The 21,509-nt window shown below is 38.9% G+C and overlaps 1 protein-coding gene across 7 annotated transcripts in view; it reads right to left on the bottom strand.

Moving 5' to 3' along the window:
- DHX57 (DExH-box helicase 57) overlaps positions 1 to 21,509 on the bottom strand; it is a 74,242-nt gene that overhangs the window by 47,456 nt on the left and 5,277 nt on the right. For 4 of the 7 annotated variants that reach the window (XM_078349445.1, XM_054245023.2, XM_035272759.3 and 1 more), the window contains 10 exons: positions 20,177 to 20,409; positions 18,704 to 18,862; positions 17,198 to 17,386; positions 15,783 to 16,621; positions 13,473 to 13,648; positions 11,173 to 11,294; positions 9,719 to 9,914; positions 9,045 to 9,169; positions 2,655 to 2,788; positions 1,719 to 1,773 (listed from right to left, as the gene is read on the bottom strand). In XM_078349445.1, coding sequence (XP_078205571.1) covers positions 1,719 to 1,773; positions 2,655 to 2,788; positions 9,045 to 9,169; positions 9,719 to 9,914; positions 11,173 to 11,294; positions 13,473 to 13,648; positions 15,783 to 16,621; positions 17,198 to 17,386; positions 18,704 to 18,862; positions 20,177 to 20,403 — 2,222 coding nt within the window. In that variant the 5' untranslated portion in view covers positions 20,404 to 20,409. The remainder of the gene's footprint in view (positions 1 to 1,718; positions 1,774 to 2,654; positions 2,789 to 9,044; positions 9,170 to 9,718; positions 9,915 to 11,172; positions 11,295 to 13,472; positions 13,649 to 15,782; positions 16,622 to 17,197; positions 17,387 to 18,703; positions 18,863 to 20,176; positions 20,410 to 21,509) is intronic. The other 3 variants (XM_078349447.1, XM_078349446.1, XM_008980828.5) reach the window with 1 other exon arrangement.

Raw genomic sequence — 21,509 nt, 5'->3', positions numbered from 1 at the left:
AAAGCAGTGAGTTTGAAAAAGAAAAGACAGGTAAACCAGTTGAAAGATGATTTCCTCAGAAACTCATTTGCATTGGTAGTGGGATAGGGCCCAGAAAATAATAATTCTAATAAGCTCCTTAAGTATTCTTATTGCATACTAAAATTTGAGAACCACTGTTTTTGGGTTTTTAGCTTGAGAATACAGTAACATTAAATGAATATGGAATTAGGAGGGGGCTTATTCAAGAAGGAACAGAGAAGGAGAAAAATTCTGACTTGTATTTAAGGTGCCAGATATTAGGTGTGTTTCAATCTAGAGCTCAGAGGTCAGGAATGAAGACACTGATCTGGGAGTTCTTGGCACAGGGATGACAGCTGAAATCACAAGTCTAAGGGAGAGTTAACAGTGTGAAGAAACAGTGCAAAGAAAATCTTGGGGAATCCTCAAGGGCTTTCAAAGAAGAGAGATCTGTTTATATACAATGGACATTACCATTTTCTATCTAGTACTTAAAATTATTTAAACAGATATCTTAACACTCAGGCTATACTGCAAACTCTATGTATGTAGAATGATGATATAATAATAGCCAACTTTTTTTTTTTGAGACAGAGTTTCACTCTGCTACCCAGGCTGGAGTGCAACGGCACAATCTCAGCTCACTGCAACCTCTCCCTTCTGGATTCAAGTGATTCTCCTGCGTCAGCCACCAGAGTAGCTGATATTACAGGCATGTAGCATCACGCCCAGCTAATTTTTCTATTTTTAGTAGAGATGGGGTTTCACCATCTTGGCCAGGCTGGTCTTGAACTCCTGACCTGAGGTGATCCACCTGTCCTGGCCAACCAAAGTACTGGGATTACAAGCATGAGCCACTGTACCTGGCCAGTAATGGCTAACATTTTTAAGAGAATGCACTATGTGCCAGGCACAGTTCTAAGCACTTTGCAAGTATCAATTCATTAATTATTTTATGCTCTCAGCAGAATCAGCAAGTATTAATTCATTAAAATTAAAGTACAGAGAGACTAAGCTACTTGCCAAAGTTATAGTAAGTAGAGGAGGCCAGGCATGGTGACTCATGACTGTAATCCCATCACTTTGGGCGGTAAGGCAGGAGGACTGCTTGAGGTCAGGAGTTTGAGACCTGCCTGGGCAACATGATGAAACTCCTATCTCTACAAAACCACTAAAAAAATTAGGCATGGTGGTGTGTGTCTGCAGTTCAGCCACTCAGGAAGCTGAAGTAGGAGGACTGCTTGAGTCAAGTGTTTGAGACTGCAGTGAGCTATGATTACACCACTGTACTCCAGCCTGGGCCACAGAGTAAAGATTCTACCTCCAAAAAAAAAAGTAAGTAGAAGGATTTAAATATTGGCAAACTGTTTGCTGAAAGAGAGAAGAGAACAAAATACTCTAACAGAAAAAATAGAAGAAAGTCACTTCTTGGCTTTTTGGCTAAGATCAAAGTGTAAAAAATTAGGAAAAAAGACTAACACATGTATTAGTATTCTGGCACACTGAGGGTAAAATATTATTGTGTTTTCAAAGTTTCACTGAATCTTTTTTTTTTTTTTTTTCCCCAAGAGATGGGGGTCTCAGTTTGTTGCCCAAGCTGATCTTGAACTCCTGGCCTCAAAGGATCCTTCCACCTTAGCCTCCCAAAGTGCTGGAATGATAGGCATGAGCCACCATGCCAGGTCCTTTCACTGAATCTTAATTAGTATCTTCCTTACCTTGTCACAGCAATTGCGTCTTCCAAAAAAAATTGATCAACAGGAAATGTACGACCTAGAAAAACAAGGAGAAAAAAATAGAAAAGCCTGAGAACACCCATTTAACCATCATGAAATAGTTTATATATATAATTCTCTTAAAACAAAGCTTGTCACGCTAAGGTCCTATTTGTTCTGTGGTCTTAAAAGCATCAAGAAGGAAGGTTCTTGGGAGCAGAAATTGGAAAGGGTAGATTTCAGTCAGTAAGACAGTTATAGGTAAAGAAATGATCATTTCCTAAGACTTTTTTTTTTAACCCGTTACACCTTTCATACCTGCCCCACTTCCACCATAGAGGATCTTTAAACATTCAACAATTGTATTCTAGATCAAACACAAAGTTTCTTCCTTAAATTTATTGTCAGCATTCTCTATAATTAAAACAAACTGCATTATTGTTTATCAGTCAGTACTTCCAAAGAGTCTTTCTGATTGAAGGATAAATCAAAGCTCGGGGTGATAAATTAATTTCACAATGAGACTGTGGAAGCATCAAAAGAAAAAGCAGACTATCCAACTTTACTTTCTCTCAGAGTGGACCAACATCCAGAAATGTAGCAGAATCTAGAAATGAACAAATATACTGTCACAGGCACAAGTTCCCTCTTGATGACATATTGCCACTATAAACTTTGATGTTAAACATGATGGAATGCCAGTGATAAGTAACCATAGTGATAAGTGACTTTTTTTATAAGTCACCTAAAAAAATTAAAATCTCCCAGCAAGATATGTTATCTCCTTATCAACTACATTATATAGTTACGATTTTATGTTATAAATGAATCACTTCTCTAGAAAGAGGTATAAATATCTACTTATGTCTCAAACTTTAAAATAATTATATTTGCTTAAAGCATTAGAATTATACATATTTAATGATGCATTTTAATCACCTGGTATAGTAATAACTGGGCAGGAATTAAAATATTCTGAAAAAAGCTCAGCGTTTAAAGTTGCACTCATTAAAATAACTTGAAGAGTTGGCCTCTGCGATATAATGTCCTTCAAAACTAGCAGCAGGAAGTCACTAGAGAAAATAAAAGAAACACCCGAGGATCAAACAAATTCAATACATGAAAATTGATAACTTTTACCATATTTTGAGCAAGAAATACATAAGATCTCTGTGAAAAAAAAAAAAAACCCATAACATTCATATGTGTCATGTTCTTGGATGTGAAGCCTTAATATTATTGGTTGAATGTCCTTTACGTGAAATGGTTGGAACCAGAAGTGTTTCAGATTTCAAATTTTCTCAGATGTAGGAATAGTTGCATATACACAGTGAGATATCTTGGGGATGGGGCCTAAATGTAAACATGAAATCCATTTATGTTTCATATATACCTTATATACATAGCCTAAAGGTAATTTTATAGAACATTTTGATTAATTTTGTCTGTGAAATAAAGTTTATGTATACTGAACCATCGGAGATAAAGGTGTCAGGTGGAATTTTCCACTTGTAGTGTCATGTCAGCACTCAAAAAGTTTCAGATTTTGAACCATTTCAGATTTCAGATTTTTGGATTAGGGATGCTCAACCTGTATAAAGATATGAATTCTTTCCCAAATAAACCATCAAAATCCCAACAGGATTTATCATCAAATTTTATAATTATTTTTTTTCATTCTTAGCTGATATAGGGTACAACTTGATAATTCTACTTCTTGATATCTACATGTACACAAAGAGGCATATACAAAGATTTTCATTATAGCGTTGTTTGCAATAATGAAACAATAGAAACTACCCAAATGTCCATCAACTGAGAAATGGTTAATTATAACAATATCATCTCTTCTATGGAATAACATGAGGCAGACACAAGGAATAAGGTAGAGCTCTAGATAATGACAGGAAAACATCTCTAAGACATATCGTTAGTAGGAAAAATCCCAAGTTGTCTGGAATAATATGCACTGCAGAATAATACCACCCTAATTGGTCTCTTGGCCCTTGCCCCCGTGCAATCTGTTCTCATTACAGCCAACAAATAATGCTCTTTCAATGTCCATCTGATTGTGCTGACCAGGTGCAGTGGCTCACACCACTAATCCTAGAAGTTTGGGAGGCTGAGGTGGGAGGAATGCTTGAGGCCAGGAGTTCAAGACCAACGTGGCCAATATAGGAAGAACCCATCTCTTAAACCAAAAAAGAAAAAGAAAAGAAAAACTGATGCCACTCTTCTATGTAAAATCCAATGACTCCTTAGAGTCCTTACTAACAAGGCTCTATATGGCATGGTCTGTACCCCATGCCCCCCATCTTTTCCTAGTGCTCTCTCTCTCATTCACTCAGCAACGGCTCACTGTTCTCCTTGCTGTCTTTGAGGTATGTACCTTGGGTCTTTTGTACATGTTATTAATCTGCCTGCATTACTGGGCTTCTCCTAGTCCTTCACACAGGTAGCTCTATCACTTCCTTCAAGTCCTTACTCCAGAGACATTTTTTCAGTGAGGACTTCCTTGGCTACGGTATTTAAAATTTCAAATGCCCTCCTCCCTTGCATTTCTGTTGTCTTTTTTTTCTGCTTTATTTTTTCTTCTTAGCACTAACCATACTCTTTATTTACTTAATTATCTTGCTTATTGATGAGCTCTCCCACGGGAAGTTCTACATGGACAAGAATTTTATTCACTACTCCAGGATTTACAACAATACCTGGGGCATAGTAAGTACTTAATGAATATTCGTTGACTTACTAAATAAATATATCATCTGTGTAAGAAAAAAAGGTCAGAAAACAAAAGTAACTATTTCTAACAAAGTAAACATCTATATCCATGCGTAGAAGAATGTATTACCAGTTTACTTCTGAGAGTGGTTTGGGAGTATTAAGAGGAACTTTCACTTTATCTGTAATATTTTTCTTTTCTATTTTTTTTTTTGAAACAAAGTTTTGTTCTGTCACCCAGGCTGGAGTGCAGTAGCATAATCACGACTCACTGCAGCCTTGAACTTGGGTTCAAGTGATCCTCCTGCCTCAACCTCCCAAGAAGCAGGGGCTAATTTTTTGTTTTTGTTTTTATAGTAAAGACAGTGTCTCCCTATGTTGCCCAGGCTGGTCTCAAACTCCTGGGCTCAAGTGATCCTCATGGCTTGGCCTCACAAAGTGCCAGGATTTTTGAACATATAGTCAGTAATCCTCAAATGGGAGGCCTATAGGTGTGAGCCACAGCGCCTGGCCTGTCTGAGTTTTTAATTAAAACATATTCTTATACTACTTAGCTCTTTTTAATGAGCTAATTTAATTACATTTATCACTATTTTTGTTTCTTTTTCAGGGAAATAATCTAACAACAACAGACAAATAGTTAAGTAACTGATGGTATATCCAGACTTCAGAATTTTCTTATGTAATTAATTCGGCTGGGCATGGTGGCTCACACCTGTAATCCCAGCACTTTGGGAGGCCAAGGTGAGGGTATCACTTGAGCTCAGGAGTTCAAGAAAAGCCTGGCCAACATGGTAAAACTCTGACTCTACTAAAAATATGCAAAAATTAGCTAGGCCTGGTGGTGCACACCTGTAGCTCCAGCTACTTGGGAGACTGAGGCAGGAGGATTGCTTTAACCCAGGAGGTGGAGGCTGCAGTGAGTGGAGACTCTATTTCAAAAAAATAAGGGATAATTCATTAGCTCATGCTATCATTCTGTTCAATCAAAAGCAGCCCAACAAACAACAACTATATAATCCCAACAGTGTTTGTGGAAATACATCTCTTTCTACCATATCCCTCTTCTAACCCCCAATATACTCCCAGAAAAAAAGAGACCAAAATTATAACATGTAACTAGCAATTTTATAGGGGACAGAGATTTGTCTTTTACATTTTTTGGTATCCACTAAATGCTTTAGAATAATCATGTTATCTCTGTGATCAGAAAATTTATTAAAATTTCAAACTAACACAACCGTCATCTTTCTATATTCAACTTTTAATCTTGTCAATATTTTTACTGAGTTTTGTTCCTAGATTTTATTAGTTTTTGCTTTTTTCAATCAGTTAGCAAATATTCCTCTACTTTTTCCTGTAATTTGTATACCCTTTCCTGTAAACTGGTATTTTTGAATGTTTGAAGTACACTTCTCCACTGTGTAATTTACCTTTATTCAGATGTGAAAATCTTTTGAATTTTCAACTGCTCATATTCTACAGATCATTAGGTTTTATAAAAATCTTTCTCCTATTTTAGCCAAAAACCAAATCCAGTGCTATGCTCTCATTTCTTTAAGTTTGTGGAAGTACAAATGTTAAAGAATTCAAAGCTATTCTTCATATTCAAAATTATACTGGATGTAATTTTCCCTAAAAGTTAAAATTTATCTTTATAACTCAATCATTTAAATACCATTAGTCTGAGAGAATGTTTTATTTGGTTTTCTCTTCCAAGTTGTTCAGTGATTTTGTTAAAAAAATCACTTCTTTCAGATATTCATTTCCAACAGCTGTAAAATGACATTATTTACCATTAATTTTTTTTCCATTGTTTTCTGGAGTTTCTACAAAAACATTATTTGCCCCTTAAAGATTGCCAGTGTTTTCTGTATAGTTATTTAATATTTATTGTGCTGTGTTCTAGGAATTATTTCTTTTTCTTTTTATCTAAATGTCTGCTTTCTTTAGTTTCTAATTACTTCATATTTCTTTTTTACTAATATAGTAATGTATTATTTCTTCTAATAGTTCTTTTGGTTAAATGTCTTCCCTGTTCAATTCTTTTCTGTTTTTTTTTTTTGAGACAGAGTCTTGCTCTGTCGCCCAGGCTGGAATGCAGTGATGTGATCTCGGCTCACTGCAACCTTTGCCTCCTGGGTTCAAGCGATTCTCCTGTCTCAGCTTCCCAGTAGCTGATACTATAGGTGCCTGCCACCATGCCTGGCTATTTTTAGTAGAGATGGGGGGGTCTCACCATATTGATCAGGCTGGTCTTGAACTCCTGACCTCAAGTTATCCATCCCCCTTGGCCTCCCAAAGTGCTAGGATTATAGGCATTAGCCACTGTGCCCAACTCGTGTTCAATTCTTAAAAACATTTTGTCTGCCATAGTTGGGTCTTTTCTTCAAGTTCATTTCCTTTCTTTTAACATTTACTTTTAGCTATTTTCTGCTTTCCTATCAGTCCACCAAGTTTACTTAGACTTTTTTTCTTCTTCTCAAGATATTTATAGCAGTATAATATTTTGGGGGGAAACTTCATAATTTTCACAGGACTTTCTCTTTTTTCCCACTAGTTTTTTTTTTTTTTTTTTTGGAATGGAGTTTCACTCTTATTGCCCAGGCTGGAGTGCAGTGGCGTGATCTTGGCTCACTGCAACCTCCGTCTCCCGGGTTCAAGCGATTCTCCTGCCTCAGACTCCCGAGTAGCTGAGATTACAGGCATGCGCCACCACACCCAGCTAATTTTTTGTATTTTTAGTAGAGACGGGGTTTCTCCATGTTGATCAGACTGGTCTCAAACTCCCAACCTCAGGTGATCCGCCCACCTCAGTCTCCCACTAGTTTTCTTTTACTGCTCTAGGGTATGATCCACATGACAAACTATGATTAATGGTATCCATCTTCCTGGCCCTCCTCAGTACTTAAAATATTGAGACTTATAATTTGTTTTTTTTTAAGAGATGGAGTCTCACGATATTTCCCAGGCTGAAGTGGATATTCACAGGTGCAATCATAGCACACTACAGCCTTGAACTCCTGAACTTAAGCAATCCTCCTACCTTAGCCTCCTCAGTAGCTGGAATTACAAGCATGTACTATTATACCTGGCAAGAATTTTTATTTTATGCCTCACCCTTTAATGACTTCTAATTTCATATGATAAAGCCCACATGCTTTATTATTCACGGTACTTAAGGCCCTGGAAAATCTAGCTCCTGCTGCTTCTTCCCTGTGCTACTTTCCCCTTTGCTGCTACACAGCAGCACTGGCCTTCCTTGTTTCTGGACTCATAAAGCCCCTTCCCACTTCAAACATGCTTTCCTTGCCCCCATTTGTCACATGGGATTCCCTCTCATACTTCAGTTTTCTTTTTTTCTTTTTCTTTTTTTTTTTGAGACAGGGTCTTGCTTTGTTGACCAGGCTGGACTGCAGTGGCACTATCACAGCTCACTGCAGCCTCAACCTGTGGGCTCAGTTGATTCTCCTGCCTCAGCCTCCCAAGTAGCTGGGACCATTCATGTGAGCTGCCATGCCTGGCTAATTTTTTTTTTTACTTTTCATAGAGACATGGTCTCACTATGTGGCCCAGGCTGGGGCTCTAACTCCTGAGCTCAACTGATCCTCCCACCTCGGCCTCCCAAAGTGCAGGGATTACAGGTGTGAGCCATCACACCCTGCCATACTTCAGTTTTCTTTTTTTTTTTTTTTTTTGAGACAGAGTCTCACTTTGTCACCCAGGCTTGAGTGCAGTGGCACGATCTTGGCTCTGCAACCTCTGCCTCTTGGGTTCAAGTGACTCTTCTGCCTCAGCCTCCTGAGTAGCTGGGATTGCAGGCGCACACCACCGCACCCAGCTAATTTTTGTATTTTTAGTAGAGATAGGGTTTCACCATGTTGGTCAGGCTGGTCTTGAACTGCTGACCTCATGATCCATCTGCCTTGGCCTCCCAAAGTGCTGGAATTACAGGCATGAGTCACCGCACCTGGCCGTACTTCAGTTTTCAATTTAAATGTCATCTTTCAGAGATATGATCTTTGTGCATCTATGGTTCTCTCCCTCCAAACACAGCATGCCATTTATTCTTTCATAGTACTTATTCCAATTTGCAATTGTTTGTTTACTTGTTCGTTGTTTTTTCTACCAGACTGTAAGAGATAAGGGGGAGCTATACCTGCTTGTTCATCACTGTATCCCCAGCAACTAATACGTCACTTGGCATTTAATACAGGCTCAATAAATACATGAATCAATGTCAGGAATGAATAACTGACCAAATAAACAAGGAAGGAAGAAGATACGTTCAGCCATAGCATGCATGACATCTGTTATTTCTACGAAGTACAGTATTCAACCTAGCATAATGCCCAGGATGGTGTGAAGTATACCTTCTAACCTAATAGGGTGACTCCCTCTAGTAAGTGATGAGCATGTGCTGTCCTTTTTAGTGTTATAGACCCTGAAGACCAGGAAAGCAGGTGCTCTTCTCTAACATAGCTTTCCTTGTGGCAAATTACCATTACTAGCTCCATAAAACTGAACTGGAACTACAAAACAATTTTTTCAGCCATGCTTTCATTTCATGTGTGTGGGTGTTCACTGGGAAAATCTTTGTTTTACCTTTCTTCTGTCCTCTCATGAACTTCATCAACAATGATATGGGAGACTCCTTGTAGAGCTGTATCTCCTTCTAGCCTTCTCAGCAGCACTCCTGTGGTGCAGTATAACAGTCTGGTAGCTGAGGACTTACACATAAAAGGTAATAAATATCATTAATAAAATTTTCAAAAAAAGGAAACATTACTGGAAAGTCATTTGAATGGATAGTGATAATAATATTGAAAATACCAGCAGTTCCATTTAATAGGAAACCATGCTAAATATAGTTTCTTGCCAGAGACAGTAATAATAGCCTTTCTACTTCATATTCAAATGTTAAGATTTTCATTAAAAAGTGTTGAAAAACAGTGAATAATGAAATCAGTTCTCAATTTGTCTGCTCCTTATTTGGTTAAATGGATTAAGTCCCAAGTTCAAGAGCAAAACAGTCTTTACTACATGACTTCTGCCAATAAAAAATAAAGCTTTATAGAGGAAATTTAGTACAACCAAATAAGAGCTTTTAGACCAAAATATTTCTAAAAAGACTTCGCCCCTACTGAAGGTGATCATTAATTTAAAAATAACTTGAAAGTATGTATCCCAAATTGCCCCAAATCTCCTAACCTCCAAAACTCTTTATACCTAAAAAATTATAAATTTCTGTTACCAGGAAATAAGCAGAGCATACAAACCTTGACACTTTCTAATCGAATCTGGTATCCCACAGTCAGACCCACCCTCTCTGCTCTTTCTTTAGCAACGCGTTCAGCAACCGAGATTGCAGAGATTCGTCGGGGTTGGGTACAGATGATGTTGGCTACCTTCTCAGGTGGTCCATTCAGAGAATCATCCAGAATAAACTGTGGAATCTGTGTGGTTTTCCCACATCTGTATATTAAAACAAATAAGTCTTATAATGAAGTTTTCAAGGGCTAGTTAAAGAAGTAATCATATGGAATGAGGAAAGTGATAAAGCTAATTAGAATACAAGTTGTTCAGATTCAGGTATTTTCTAAAACAACCTCCTGACTTATTACCTAGAGGTGAGAAATTCTAGGAATTTGCACTCCAATCAAAAGGACAATCAAATAATAGTTTAGTAATATTTGTAAAACTGGGACTATTGAACAGATATTAGATTAAGGTCTGTAAATGCTTCTAGGAATGTAAACTCTACACACGAACTCTAAAGAAAAGGAGTATGAGCTTATGATTATCAAAATACTTTCCATTTTTCCCTTTGATATGTATTAATTTGGCTATGATTAGGCTGAGGTTAAAAAGATAAACTAGATGATACAGATTATTACCATATCACTGAGTCTGGACACAAATGTAATTATTAAATCGTATACTCTAGCCAGGCGCGGTGGCTCACGCCTGTAATCCCAGCACTTTGGGAGGCTGAGGTGGGCAGATCACCTGAGGTCAGAAGTTCAAGACCAGCCTGGCGAACATGGTGAAACCCCATCTCTAAAAAAAAAATAAATAAATAAATCGTATACTCTTGAACAAAGAATTATATTAAGTTTGCAACTTGTCCCTGCTAAATAGGTTTGCATAATATATGGAGAATGTGAAACGGGAAAAATAATGCACCATCATTAAGTTGTTTTTAAAAGAAAAAAAATGGCTGGGCATGGTGACTCAGGCCTGTAATCCCAGCAATTTGGGAGGCCGAAGCGACTGGATCACTTGAGGCAAGGAGTTCGAGACCAGCCTAGCCAACATGGTAAAACCCCCATCTCTACTAAAAACACAAAAAAATTAGCTGGGTATGGTGGTGCACACCTGTCATCCAAGCTACTCGAGTGGCTGAGGCATGAGAACCACTTGAATCTGGGAGGCAAAGGTTGCAGGGAGCCGAGATCATGCCACTGCACTCCAGCCTGGGTGACAGGAAATCAGAATAAATTCAGAAGATGAAAAGCTTTCAAGCTAAATGTTCTAGAACTATCCTTTAAATTTAAACATGAGCCTTGTTAAAAGTCTTCAGCTGGATGTTTTTTGCCTTATGTCTCAAGGCAGAGATATATAATACCCATAAATCCAGCTACAGTTTTTAAAAAGTTGAACTGGTTATGGTAAACAGGGTGCATATAATATTTATAGATGAAAGCTGCATATGAATAAATTGCATTCTTACCCAGTCATACCACTTATGACAACCACCTGGTGCCTACGCAGTAAGTTAAGGATGGTTTCTCTTTCTTCCCAAGCAGGGAGTGATTGTCTCTCTTGCAGAATGGACTGGAATTGTCTGGAAGCCTAATAAAATCAAAGATAAGACATCAGTTGGGTTACCCTTTTTTTTTTTTTTTTTTTGAGACAGGGTCTCACTCTTGCCAGGCTGCAGTGCAGTGGTGTGATCACGGCCCACTCCAATCTCCACTTCCCAGCCTCTGTCTATCCTCCTGCCTCAGGCTCCCAAGCAGCTGAGACTACAGGTGTGTCCCTCTACACCCAGCTTTTTGTATTTTTTTGTAGAGACAGGATTCACCATGTCGCCCAGGCTGGCCTCGAACTCCTGTGCTCAAGGAATCTACCTGCCTTGGTCTCCCAAAGTGCTGAGATTACAGCTTTTTTTTTTTTTACTTTAATTATCAAGACAGGATCTCATTATGTTGCCCAGGATGGTCTTGAACTCCTGGCCTTGAGTGATCCTTTGTTGGATTTGTTAGGATTGGATATAGAGGTCTTTATACAGAAGGCTGCTCAGAGAAGCAGCCAGAGTGAGCTGTGGAATCTGTACATTAGTTTTCCAACATCTGAATAAACTGAAAGATTTTCTAAGTGAAATAAAGCCCTCTTGCTTAGCATATATCCCGTTCTTCCCAGCAAGAGTCTCTACACCAGCACTATCCAACAGAACTTTCCGTGTTGATGGAAATGTTCTATACCTGTGCTGTCCAATACAGCATCCCCTGGCCACATGCGTCTATTGAGCACTTGAAGTGTGAATAGTGTACTGAGGCACAGAAGTTTTAATTTTAATTAATTAATATTAAACAGCCAAATATGGGTAGGGGCTACCATATCAGACAGCATAGCTCTAAACAATATCATATTTTTACCTAAATCAATAATAGAAAAGCACTCACTAAAGGGTTATTTTTGGCCAATCATTATAACTATGTAAATCAATTTCATATTTAATGGCCAATGCTATAAATATTGCCTTGTTTATTAAAACTATGGCTATACTTTTGAATATAATAATAAAATTTACAGGAACATGCCATTTCCTACATATAATTTTATCATAAACTTATCACACTGATCAAATTGAGTATCTAATTTTTTGTTTCTATCATCTTATCTACAGTGCAATTTATATACATTTTGATGTTCTATGGATATTGCACTACAGATGTGATGATGTTATACGATGTTAAAAATCAGACTCACAGGACTTTAGAACTGGAAGGGCCCTTGTAGAGCATTTAATCCAATTTCCATATTGATTAAGCAACTTGCCTCTGCCCTATCTCTAACTTTGCCCTCAGAGTTCACTTATGAATTCTTTTAAAACAATTTTCATGTGAATGGGGTAAAAACAAAATGGACTTTAGAAACGCAATTGGCTACACCACTTACTGGCCATGTGACTTTGGGCACATTATTTATCCTTTGAGTCTTTGAAACAGGGTAAAAGTCCTGTCTTATCCTTCTCATTTTATATATTATTTTTTCTAATGTAAATCACAGTATTTGTTTTGTTTTGTTTTTAGAGACAGGGTCTCACTGTGTTGTCCAGGCTGGCTTTGTCTTAAGTAATCCTCTTGCCTCAGACTTCCAAGTAGCTGAGACTACAGGCATGTGCTACCAGGCCTGCTTGACTTTAAATCACAGTTTTTTTGTTTTTTAGACGAAATCTTGCTCTGTCGCACAGGCTGGAGTGCAGTGGCACCATCTCAGCTCACTACAACATCTGCCTCCGGGGTTCGAGTGATTCTCATCCCTCAGCCTCCTGAGTAGCTGGGATTACAGGAGCCCACCACCACGTCTGGCTAATTTTTGTATTTTTAGTAGAGACGGGGTTTCGCCACGTTGGCCAGGATGGTCTCAAACTCCTGACCTCAGGTGATCCACCTGCCTCAGCCTCCCAAAGCGCAGAGATTATAGGCGTGAGCCATGGTGCCCGGACATTAAACCACAGTCTTGCTATTCCTTTTACATACCAGACTGTCCATCATAGTACCAAAGGCACATGATTCTGAGACTATTTGGCATATATGTGTGTGTTTGATATGTACCAGCTATAGGATTTTCCAAAACCATCTAGCATATGCACCCAAGTTTGCTGTGGCCTATAGAAACTTTGACCACTCAGGGAGAAAAAGAACCAAAAGAACATTAGGGAGGGTAGCCAAAGCTTCCTAATTCCTAATCTCATCATTGGGATATTAGGGAAGCAATGCTAGTCATTCTCTCAGCATACCCTACCTGTTTCATTCGGAACTGCTTGCAGATTTTACCATTTTCAGCATATACTGACTTTGCCTGCCAGTCATATCTTTTGGAAATCTTTTTCTTAAGGTTCACATAGCTTTCGTTCTCTACTATCACAGGTGCAGGACCTTCATCCTCATCTGACTCTTCATATTCTGATTCTTTTTCAACTTGAAGGAAATAAAAGGCAACATTTCAATATGGAGCCCTTTCTTTAACAAAAAAGGAAAGTCGCTCAACAACAAAAAGTCAAAATGGAAAAAAGTTAAAACTTGAATAAAATAAGTTCATTCATTTCTAGTATTTCTATTACTAAGGAACTTAAAATGCATCCTCAAATAAACTTTTATCAAGCATAAGTGATTATTTTTAAACCAAATTAAAACAAAGTAATTAACATTAAAAGAATTAGCAGTGAATGTTTCAACCATTTTCAAGTGTCCCCAAATCCCACAACATAAAAGAACCCAAATGTCTATCAAATGATGAATCAATGAACAAAATGTGGTATGTCCACATAATAGATTATTATTCACTAATAAAAAGGAATGCTATATTGATTTGTAAGTACATGAATGAACCTTGAACACATTATCCTAAGTGAAAGAAGCCCATGTCAAAAAGCTGCATATTGTATAATTCCATTTCTATGAAATGTCCAGAGTAGGCAAACCCATGGAGATAGACAGCAGATTTGTGGTTGTCAGGGGCTGGGAGAAGGGGAAAATGAGAAACTACTATGGGTACATGAATACAGGGTTTCTTTTGGGGGTGATAACATCCTGGGATTAGAAGGTGGTCATGGTTGCATAACTCTGTAAAATACTAAAAACCGCTGAATTGTAAGCTTTAAAAGAGTGAATTTTATAGTATTATAAATTATGCCTCAATAAAACTATTATTTTAGAAAAAAAGTCCATGGAAAACAATTGTCACTTCCCAAGGAACATATTTGAATCCCCATGTGCTAGAAGTTGGCATCTGGGAGTAGGCTGGGTGGTTAGTGAGTGAACCTGGCTAACTGACCAGCAGCCACATCTCAGCACAGTGTCACTGTTCTCTACTTACTGAAGTTTACCAAGGAGCTCTTAAGAAATAATAAAAACTTTTGCTTCTCTGGAAGAAAGATAGATAGCAACAAATAAAAGAGCATCCTTTTTTTTTAAGAGATAGAGTCTCTGTTTCTAGGGCTGAAGTACAATGGCTCACTGCAGCCTCCACCTCCCAGCCTCAAGTGACTCCCTGACATCAGCCTCTTGACTACCTGGGACTCACAGGAGTGCACAACCATGGCTGATTAGCAAAGAAAATATATATATTTTGTAGAGACAGGGTCTTGCTATGCTGCCCAGGCTTGCCTCAAACTCCTGGGCTCAAGCAATCCTCCTGCCTCAGCCAATAATTCTTTGAAAGGAGCTTACTTGTGGTTTAAGAATCTGCACAGTAGGCCAGGTGCAGTAGCTCCTATAATCCCAACACTGGGAGGCTGAGGCAGGCAGATCACCTAAGGTCAGGAGTTCGAGACCAGCCTGGCCAATGTGGTAAAACCCTAACTCTACTAAAAATACAAAACAGCCAGGCATGGTGGCAGGCACCTGTAATCCCAGCTACTCGGCAGGCTGAGGCAAGAGAATCGCTTGAATCCAGGAGGCAGAAGTTGCAGTGAGCCAAGACTGTACCACTGCAGTCCAGCCTGGGTAACAAGAGTTGAAACTCCATCTCAATTAAAAAAAAAAAAAAAAAAAAGAATCTGCACAGTAAACCTGGATCTAGACAAAGCTAGAAGCTTACACAAGTATTTGAGGATTTAGGGATTCATAGAGCTATCCCTAATGAATTCTGGGGGTCTAGTATATCAAAGACGGGAGGGTGCAGATAGTGGTATAGAAAGCAAAATATCTCTAAAAATTCATTTGAAAGTAATCCAGTATACAGCATAAGAAGTAAACATATGAAAACTAAAAGAATTAAATAAAACATATGAAAACCAAAGGAATTAAATTAAATTAAGGTTCTTCCAAGCCTCAGATTTTATACAGTTAAACATACATCACTACAAACTTTCAACTCAGGGAACCTAACCATAGCAATACAATTAGGCCTTAAGCAACACAACTGGGCCTTACAATTAAAGTCAGACACAATTATATTTCAGGGAATTCTCATTTCTTTTTGCCCATGGGACTGAATGACTTGTTCAGCTTGTTCAAGATCACTAGGCCATCCTTGACCAGCCTTAAAAGCTTTGACTTCTAAACCCATCATTCTGAATGCCTCCCTCCGCAAGATCAATGCCTTACATACCTTCTGGAATTTGATTAAAAACAAAAGAATTATTTGGCATCACTGGTTTATGACAGGCAGGACTATTTATTCTGGTCCTAGAGGGTACTGGCAGAAAGTTCACAGGAGGGACACTGTACTTGTGATGGGTATTCGTTAGCAACTTGACTATTTCCGATTCTTCCTCTAACAGGGTTATCAAAGAATACACAACAGGTTCTGAAGTTTCCGCAAATGTCAAGGCCTTGTCATAAAGAAACTCAGAAATATGTAAACGACAAGCCAGAGGTAGGTTCTCATTGGTGGAATAAAATGCCACGAGGGGAGCTTGGTAGGGATATTTGTGGTCTTTAGAAAATCGAATTTCAAGTTCATATAAAAAAGATGCATCTTCATTAGCATTAAGATGAGAATCATCTACACTTCTTTCTATTCTTCCAACAATTTGATTTGGGGGCACTTCATGTTTGAATTTGCATTTTGATCCAAATTTACAATTTCCTTTGAGGTAAAATGTACAGATTTCAAGTGGATTCTCTTGTACATTTTTGGTATTTTCTTTTTGCTTGGATTTGCGGAATCTACTTGTCAGATACTCCAGTTCTAATCCAATGGTCCAGACTCTATTCTCAATTCTTTCTATAAATTTTTCTCCACAGATGGACTTGAGAGCAAACGCCTCTTCCTGTCGCTGTTCCACACACTCATCTAAGCTTATCTGGTTGACTGCCTCAGAGATCTTCATCCTCTCTCCAAATGTCTCTGAAAAACACTGAGTAAGGAGATGCTCTAGTGATGCTCCCACATCTCCATCACATATCCTCAGGACTGCTTGACAGCGTTCAACACTGAAACCATACCTGTCAAGGGCAAAACATGACAAACATGACACATAAAAAGCAGTATCACAGCATTACAGTAAAATTCACTTAAATATGCTTATATGAAGTTATGACTATACATAGGCAATTCTTGTATTTTGAAAAAGCATCCCTGATAACAATAAGCCCTCCTGAATGGCCCCATCCAATAAGACAGAATATTAGGCCTGTCAGGCACTGCTGGAACCCACACAATAGGAAAGTACACAAAGAAGGGTAGTTGGGTTTTTGTTTTTGTTTTTTCTTTTTTTTTTGAGACGGAGTCTTGTTCTGTCACCCAGACTAGAGTGCAGTGGTGTGATGTTGGTTCACTGCATCCTCCGCCTCTCAGGTTCAAGCGATTCTTGTGCCTCAGCTTCCTGGTAGCTGGGATTATAGCACCTGCCACCACGCCTCCCTAATTTTTGTATTTTTAGTAGAGATGGGGGTTTCACCTTGGCCTCCCAAAGTGCTGGGATTACAGGCATGAGCCACCGCACCTGGCCGTGTTGGCTTTATATGAGTTCGGTTTCCTTGAATTCTTTCCCAACTCCCATAAATGATCAAAGAAATCACCTGGAAAGTTTTTGCACTGCAAATGGCGAGACTGTAAATTCTGGAATATGAGGCTCCAGTGGGGCTAAGCCAGCATATTCCAAAGGATCTGAGTCGGGAACAAGGGAAGGTTCCTGTCCAGCTGGCCAGTACCGCTCATCGTTACAGCAATCAGGCTCTTCATCTTCCTCCTCCCCAGAAATGCCTCTTCTAGCAAAGGTAACATTTTCATATATTAGATATTACTTTCTACTTACTTCAAACAAAAATTTAGCGAAGGTCTAAGAATTTAATTCACAGGATCCTGACTACTCTTCAGTTGCTAATTTAATCTTATATTGAACTATTTTTTTTTTTTTTTGAGACAGAGTCTCACTCTGTTGCCCAGGCTGGAGTGCAGTGGAGAACTCGTCCCCCAGGTTCAAGCGATTCTCTTGCCTCAGCCTCTCGAGTAGCTGGGATTACAGGCACCTGCCACCACACCCTGCTAATTTTTTTGTATTTTTAATAGAGATGGGGTTTCACCATCTTGGCCAGGCTGGTCTTGAACTCCTGACCTTGTGATCCACCCGCCTCAGCCTCCCAAAGTGCTGGGATTATAGGCGTGAGCCACCATGTCTGGCCCCATATTGAACTATTCATTTATATCTTGGCAATTAACATTTACCAGACATTTATCAAATGCCAGGTACTGTGTTAAGTGCTTTATATAAACTAACTCTAATCTTCCCAATAACTGTACCAAGTACCAAGTACTATTGCAATGTCCTTTTTTTTTTAGATGATCAACTAAAACTCAGAGAGGATTAGAAACTGCCTAAGATTACACATTAAGGGGCAAACAGAGATTTTATCAAAGACAGACAGATTCCAGAGCCTGTGTTCTTAACCATAGAAACCTTGGCTATCCTCTCTCTTCTCATTCATAAAAAAATCCCTAATTTTTTGTTTGGCTGCATAATCTCCTTTTCTAAATCTAAAACAGATAAGAGGTTTGTAGATAGGATGGAAAATGAGCTGTTCATGACTGGCCACTAATTAATTCTGATAAATGGAAGGAAGAAATTAACTTCTCCAACTGAACTCACAAAGCAAAAGAGCCAAAAGCTAGTGGAGTGGAAAATGACTAAGATTTAAGAGTAAAAGCTTTCTCTTAGGCAGATGGTCATGACAAGCAAATCCTAAGACTGCACCTGACTGAGTCAATATTGGCTCCTAGAACACTACTTCTGCTTGTTCATTACAAGGGTTTATCTGGAGAGTTACAGATAAATCAGTTACTGAATCCATATGAGCACTGCCTTGAAAAAAAAAATGATAAAAAGGCAATCCCATGGATGTTGCAAAACAAACACACTCTAAAATTGTGGCTGAATAATTATTCTCGTATTTCTCTTGGCTCACTTTCAACTAATTATATGGCCACAATAGAATCAGTGCTGACACAGCATTCCAAAGATGCACAGGACCTTCACACTGCCAGTACGTTTTCCTTAATATATAATTTACTGAAATAAAACAATTTACTCAGATCCAGCATCAGCATCTTGTTCTTGCAGGTCTCGGAGAAGAGCTTTCACTTTCTCTTGATTCTCAGAAGTCATATGTAGAGTCTGAAGGGGTACTTTGGCTTTGGGTTTCCATTTTGGGTGTGCCTCTCCTTTGCTTATGTTACTGTTGTTAGGTCTATAGAGGACAAAAGAAAATTACACATATACTTGAGATCAGAACTTTTACACTCTCCTCAGGGTCCCCAAATATATACAATACAATTGGATTATCAAGTATCTTACAAAAGATGACAATGAATGTGAGGAGATTCTCCATTTTCTATAGTATTTACCAGACTTCATTATATCAGAACTGCTAGAAAAAAGCTTATCAGATTCTTGGCCAGGCACAGTGGTTCATGCCTGTAATCATAGCACTTTGGGAGGCTGAGACAGGCATATCACCTGACGTCAGGAGTTTGAGACCAGCCTGGCCATCATGGTGAAACCCTGTTCTACTAAAAATATAAAAGTTAGCTGGGTGTGGTGGTGCATGCCTGTAATCCCAGCTACTTGGGAGGCTGAGGCAGGAGAATCACTTGAACCCGGGAGACGGAGGTTGCAGTGAGCCGAGATTGTACCACTGTGCTCCAGCCTGGGCCACAGAGCAAGACTCCATCTTAAAAAAAAAAAAAGAAAAGAAAAGAAAAGAAACTTATCAGATTCTTAATCATTAAATCTGGCTTCACAAACTCAAGAATCCCTGTGAAAAAGCAATGTTGCTGGGCGTGGTGGCTCACGCCTGTAATCCAAGCACTTTGGAGGCCAAGGCGGGCGGATCACCTGAGGTCGGGAGTTCAAGACCAGCCTGACCAACATGGTGAAACCCTGTCTTTAAAAAAAAAGAAAAAGAAAAAGCAATGTTAATGATGGTTCCCTCTGCAAAATAGGGCTCTGGAAAGAAATAAGCTACACAGGAAGAGAAGTTCATTTCATTCTGCATTGGAATATGAAAACCACTGAGTTTCACCCTTCCTCGTGAATATTAGGCCCTATTTCTTTATTTCTTTAATAAGACCCAATTATCTTTATTAGACCCAATTATCTTTATTTCTGATTATCAAAAAAAAAAAAAATGCCAGGGACAGTGGCTTATGCCTGTAATTCCAGCACTTTAAGAGGCTGAAGTGGTAGGACTGCTTAAGCCCAGGAGTTTGAGACCAGCCTGGCAACATAGCAAGACCCTGTCTCTATTTTAAAAAGAGAGAAATAAAAATGTTAACATCATCATTTTAACCTCAATCTATGATGACTAAGGAATACTTAAAATAATTCCTACATACACACAAAAGCTGTTATTTCCCATCACGCCTTCAGAAAAGGGTACAAAAAGGAGGACAATTAATTTGACCAGAATTTCTTGACTTTTTTCCCTTCTCAGCCATCTGTTGTCCCATACATTGGGGATTAATACCATTTCCATATTTAAACATTAAAGAGTTACAATGACCTGGAAGGGCGCCGTGATTCACTGAAGATACAAAAGTCATCTCCATCATCCCAAATTCTACTGGAGGCCTTTCTATTGCCGCCACCTCCACCACCACCACCGCCACCGCCACCACTACCACTCCCATGAGATTTACTGGCGTGACTCCTGCCTCCTCTTCCTCCTCTAGAAGACCCTTTTCCACCTCCTTTGCCTGGTTTGCCTTTTCTTCTTACTGAAGAACTCATTTTCACCTGCAAGAGAAAAAATTAATGTAAACATCATAAAACCAGACATGTATGATAATCCTTTGTTTGCCAAACTTAAATATAGGCCACTTTAAAGAAATAAAAGAAAATGCAGATCTTAAAAGAGCTGGCCTTAGGTCAGGATTCTGAATCTGTTCCAGTGAAAAAATTTAAAAACTACAAAATAAAAAGAGCCGGCCAGTTTAGGGGTAGCATGGATAAATCTTCACAAAAGATTTACAAGCATTTCCACCTCAGGACTAATATTTAGTGAATGCCTCCGACACGGATTTCTTTTTTTTTTTTTTTTTTGAGACGGAGTTTCCCTCTTGTTACCCAGGCTGGAGTGCAATTGGCACGATCTTGGCTCACCGCAACCTCCGCCTCCTGAGTCCAGGCAATTCTCCTGCCTCAGCCTCCTGAGTAGCTGGGATTACAGGCACGTGCCACCGTGCCCAGCTAATTTTTTATATCTTTAGTAGAGACGGGGTTTCACCATGTTGACCAGGATGTTCTCGATCTTTTGACCTCGTGATCCACCCGCCTTGGCCTCCCAAAGTGCTGGGATTACAGGCATGAGCCACCGCGCCCGGCCGACACAGATTTCTTAACCAAAGATGTATATCATAAACACATGGAGAAGTTTCAAAACACACATGTCTAGGATTTAACCCTAGATTCTCATTTGGTTAGGTCTAACATAGAATTTTATTTATTTATTTATATAGAGATGGAGTCTCACTCTGTTGTCCAGGCTGGAGCGCAGTGGCTGTACCTCGGCTCACTGCAACCTCCGCTTCCCGGGTTCAAGCAATTCTCCTGCTCCAGTCTCTGGAGTAGCTAGGATTACAGGCACCTGCCATCAAGCCCAGCTAATATTTGTATTTTTAGTAGAAATGGGGTTTTACCATGTTGGTCAGGCTGGTCTTGAACTCCTGATCTCAAGCGATCTGTGCACCTCAGCATTCCAAAGTGCTGGGATTACAGGTGTGAGCCACTGCACCCAGGCTAGTATAGGGTTTTAAAAACTCCAGTTGAGAAGTTTTCATGTATTTAATATATGTTTTGACAAAATTTAAATTTACATATGCTCTATCAGGAATACA

The sequence above is a fragment of the Callithrix jacchus genome, chromosome 14, assembly GCF_049354715.1.
Source record: "Callithrix jacchus isolate 240 chromosome 14, calJac240_pri, whole genome shotgun sequence".
NCBI classification, from domain to species: domain Eukaryota; kingdom Metazoa; phylum Chordata; class Mammalia; order Primates; family Cebidae; genus Callithrix; species Callithrix jacchus.
Note: the sequence above shows the minus strand (reverse complement) of the source record. Positions and strands in the feature narration are given on the sequence as shown.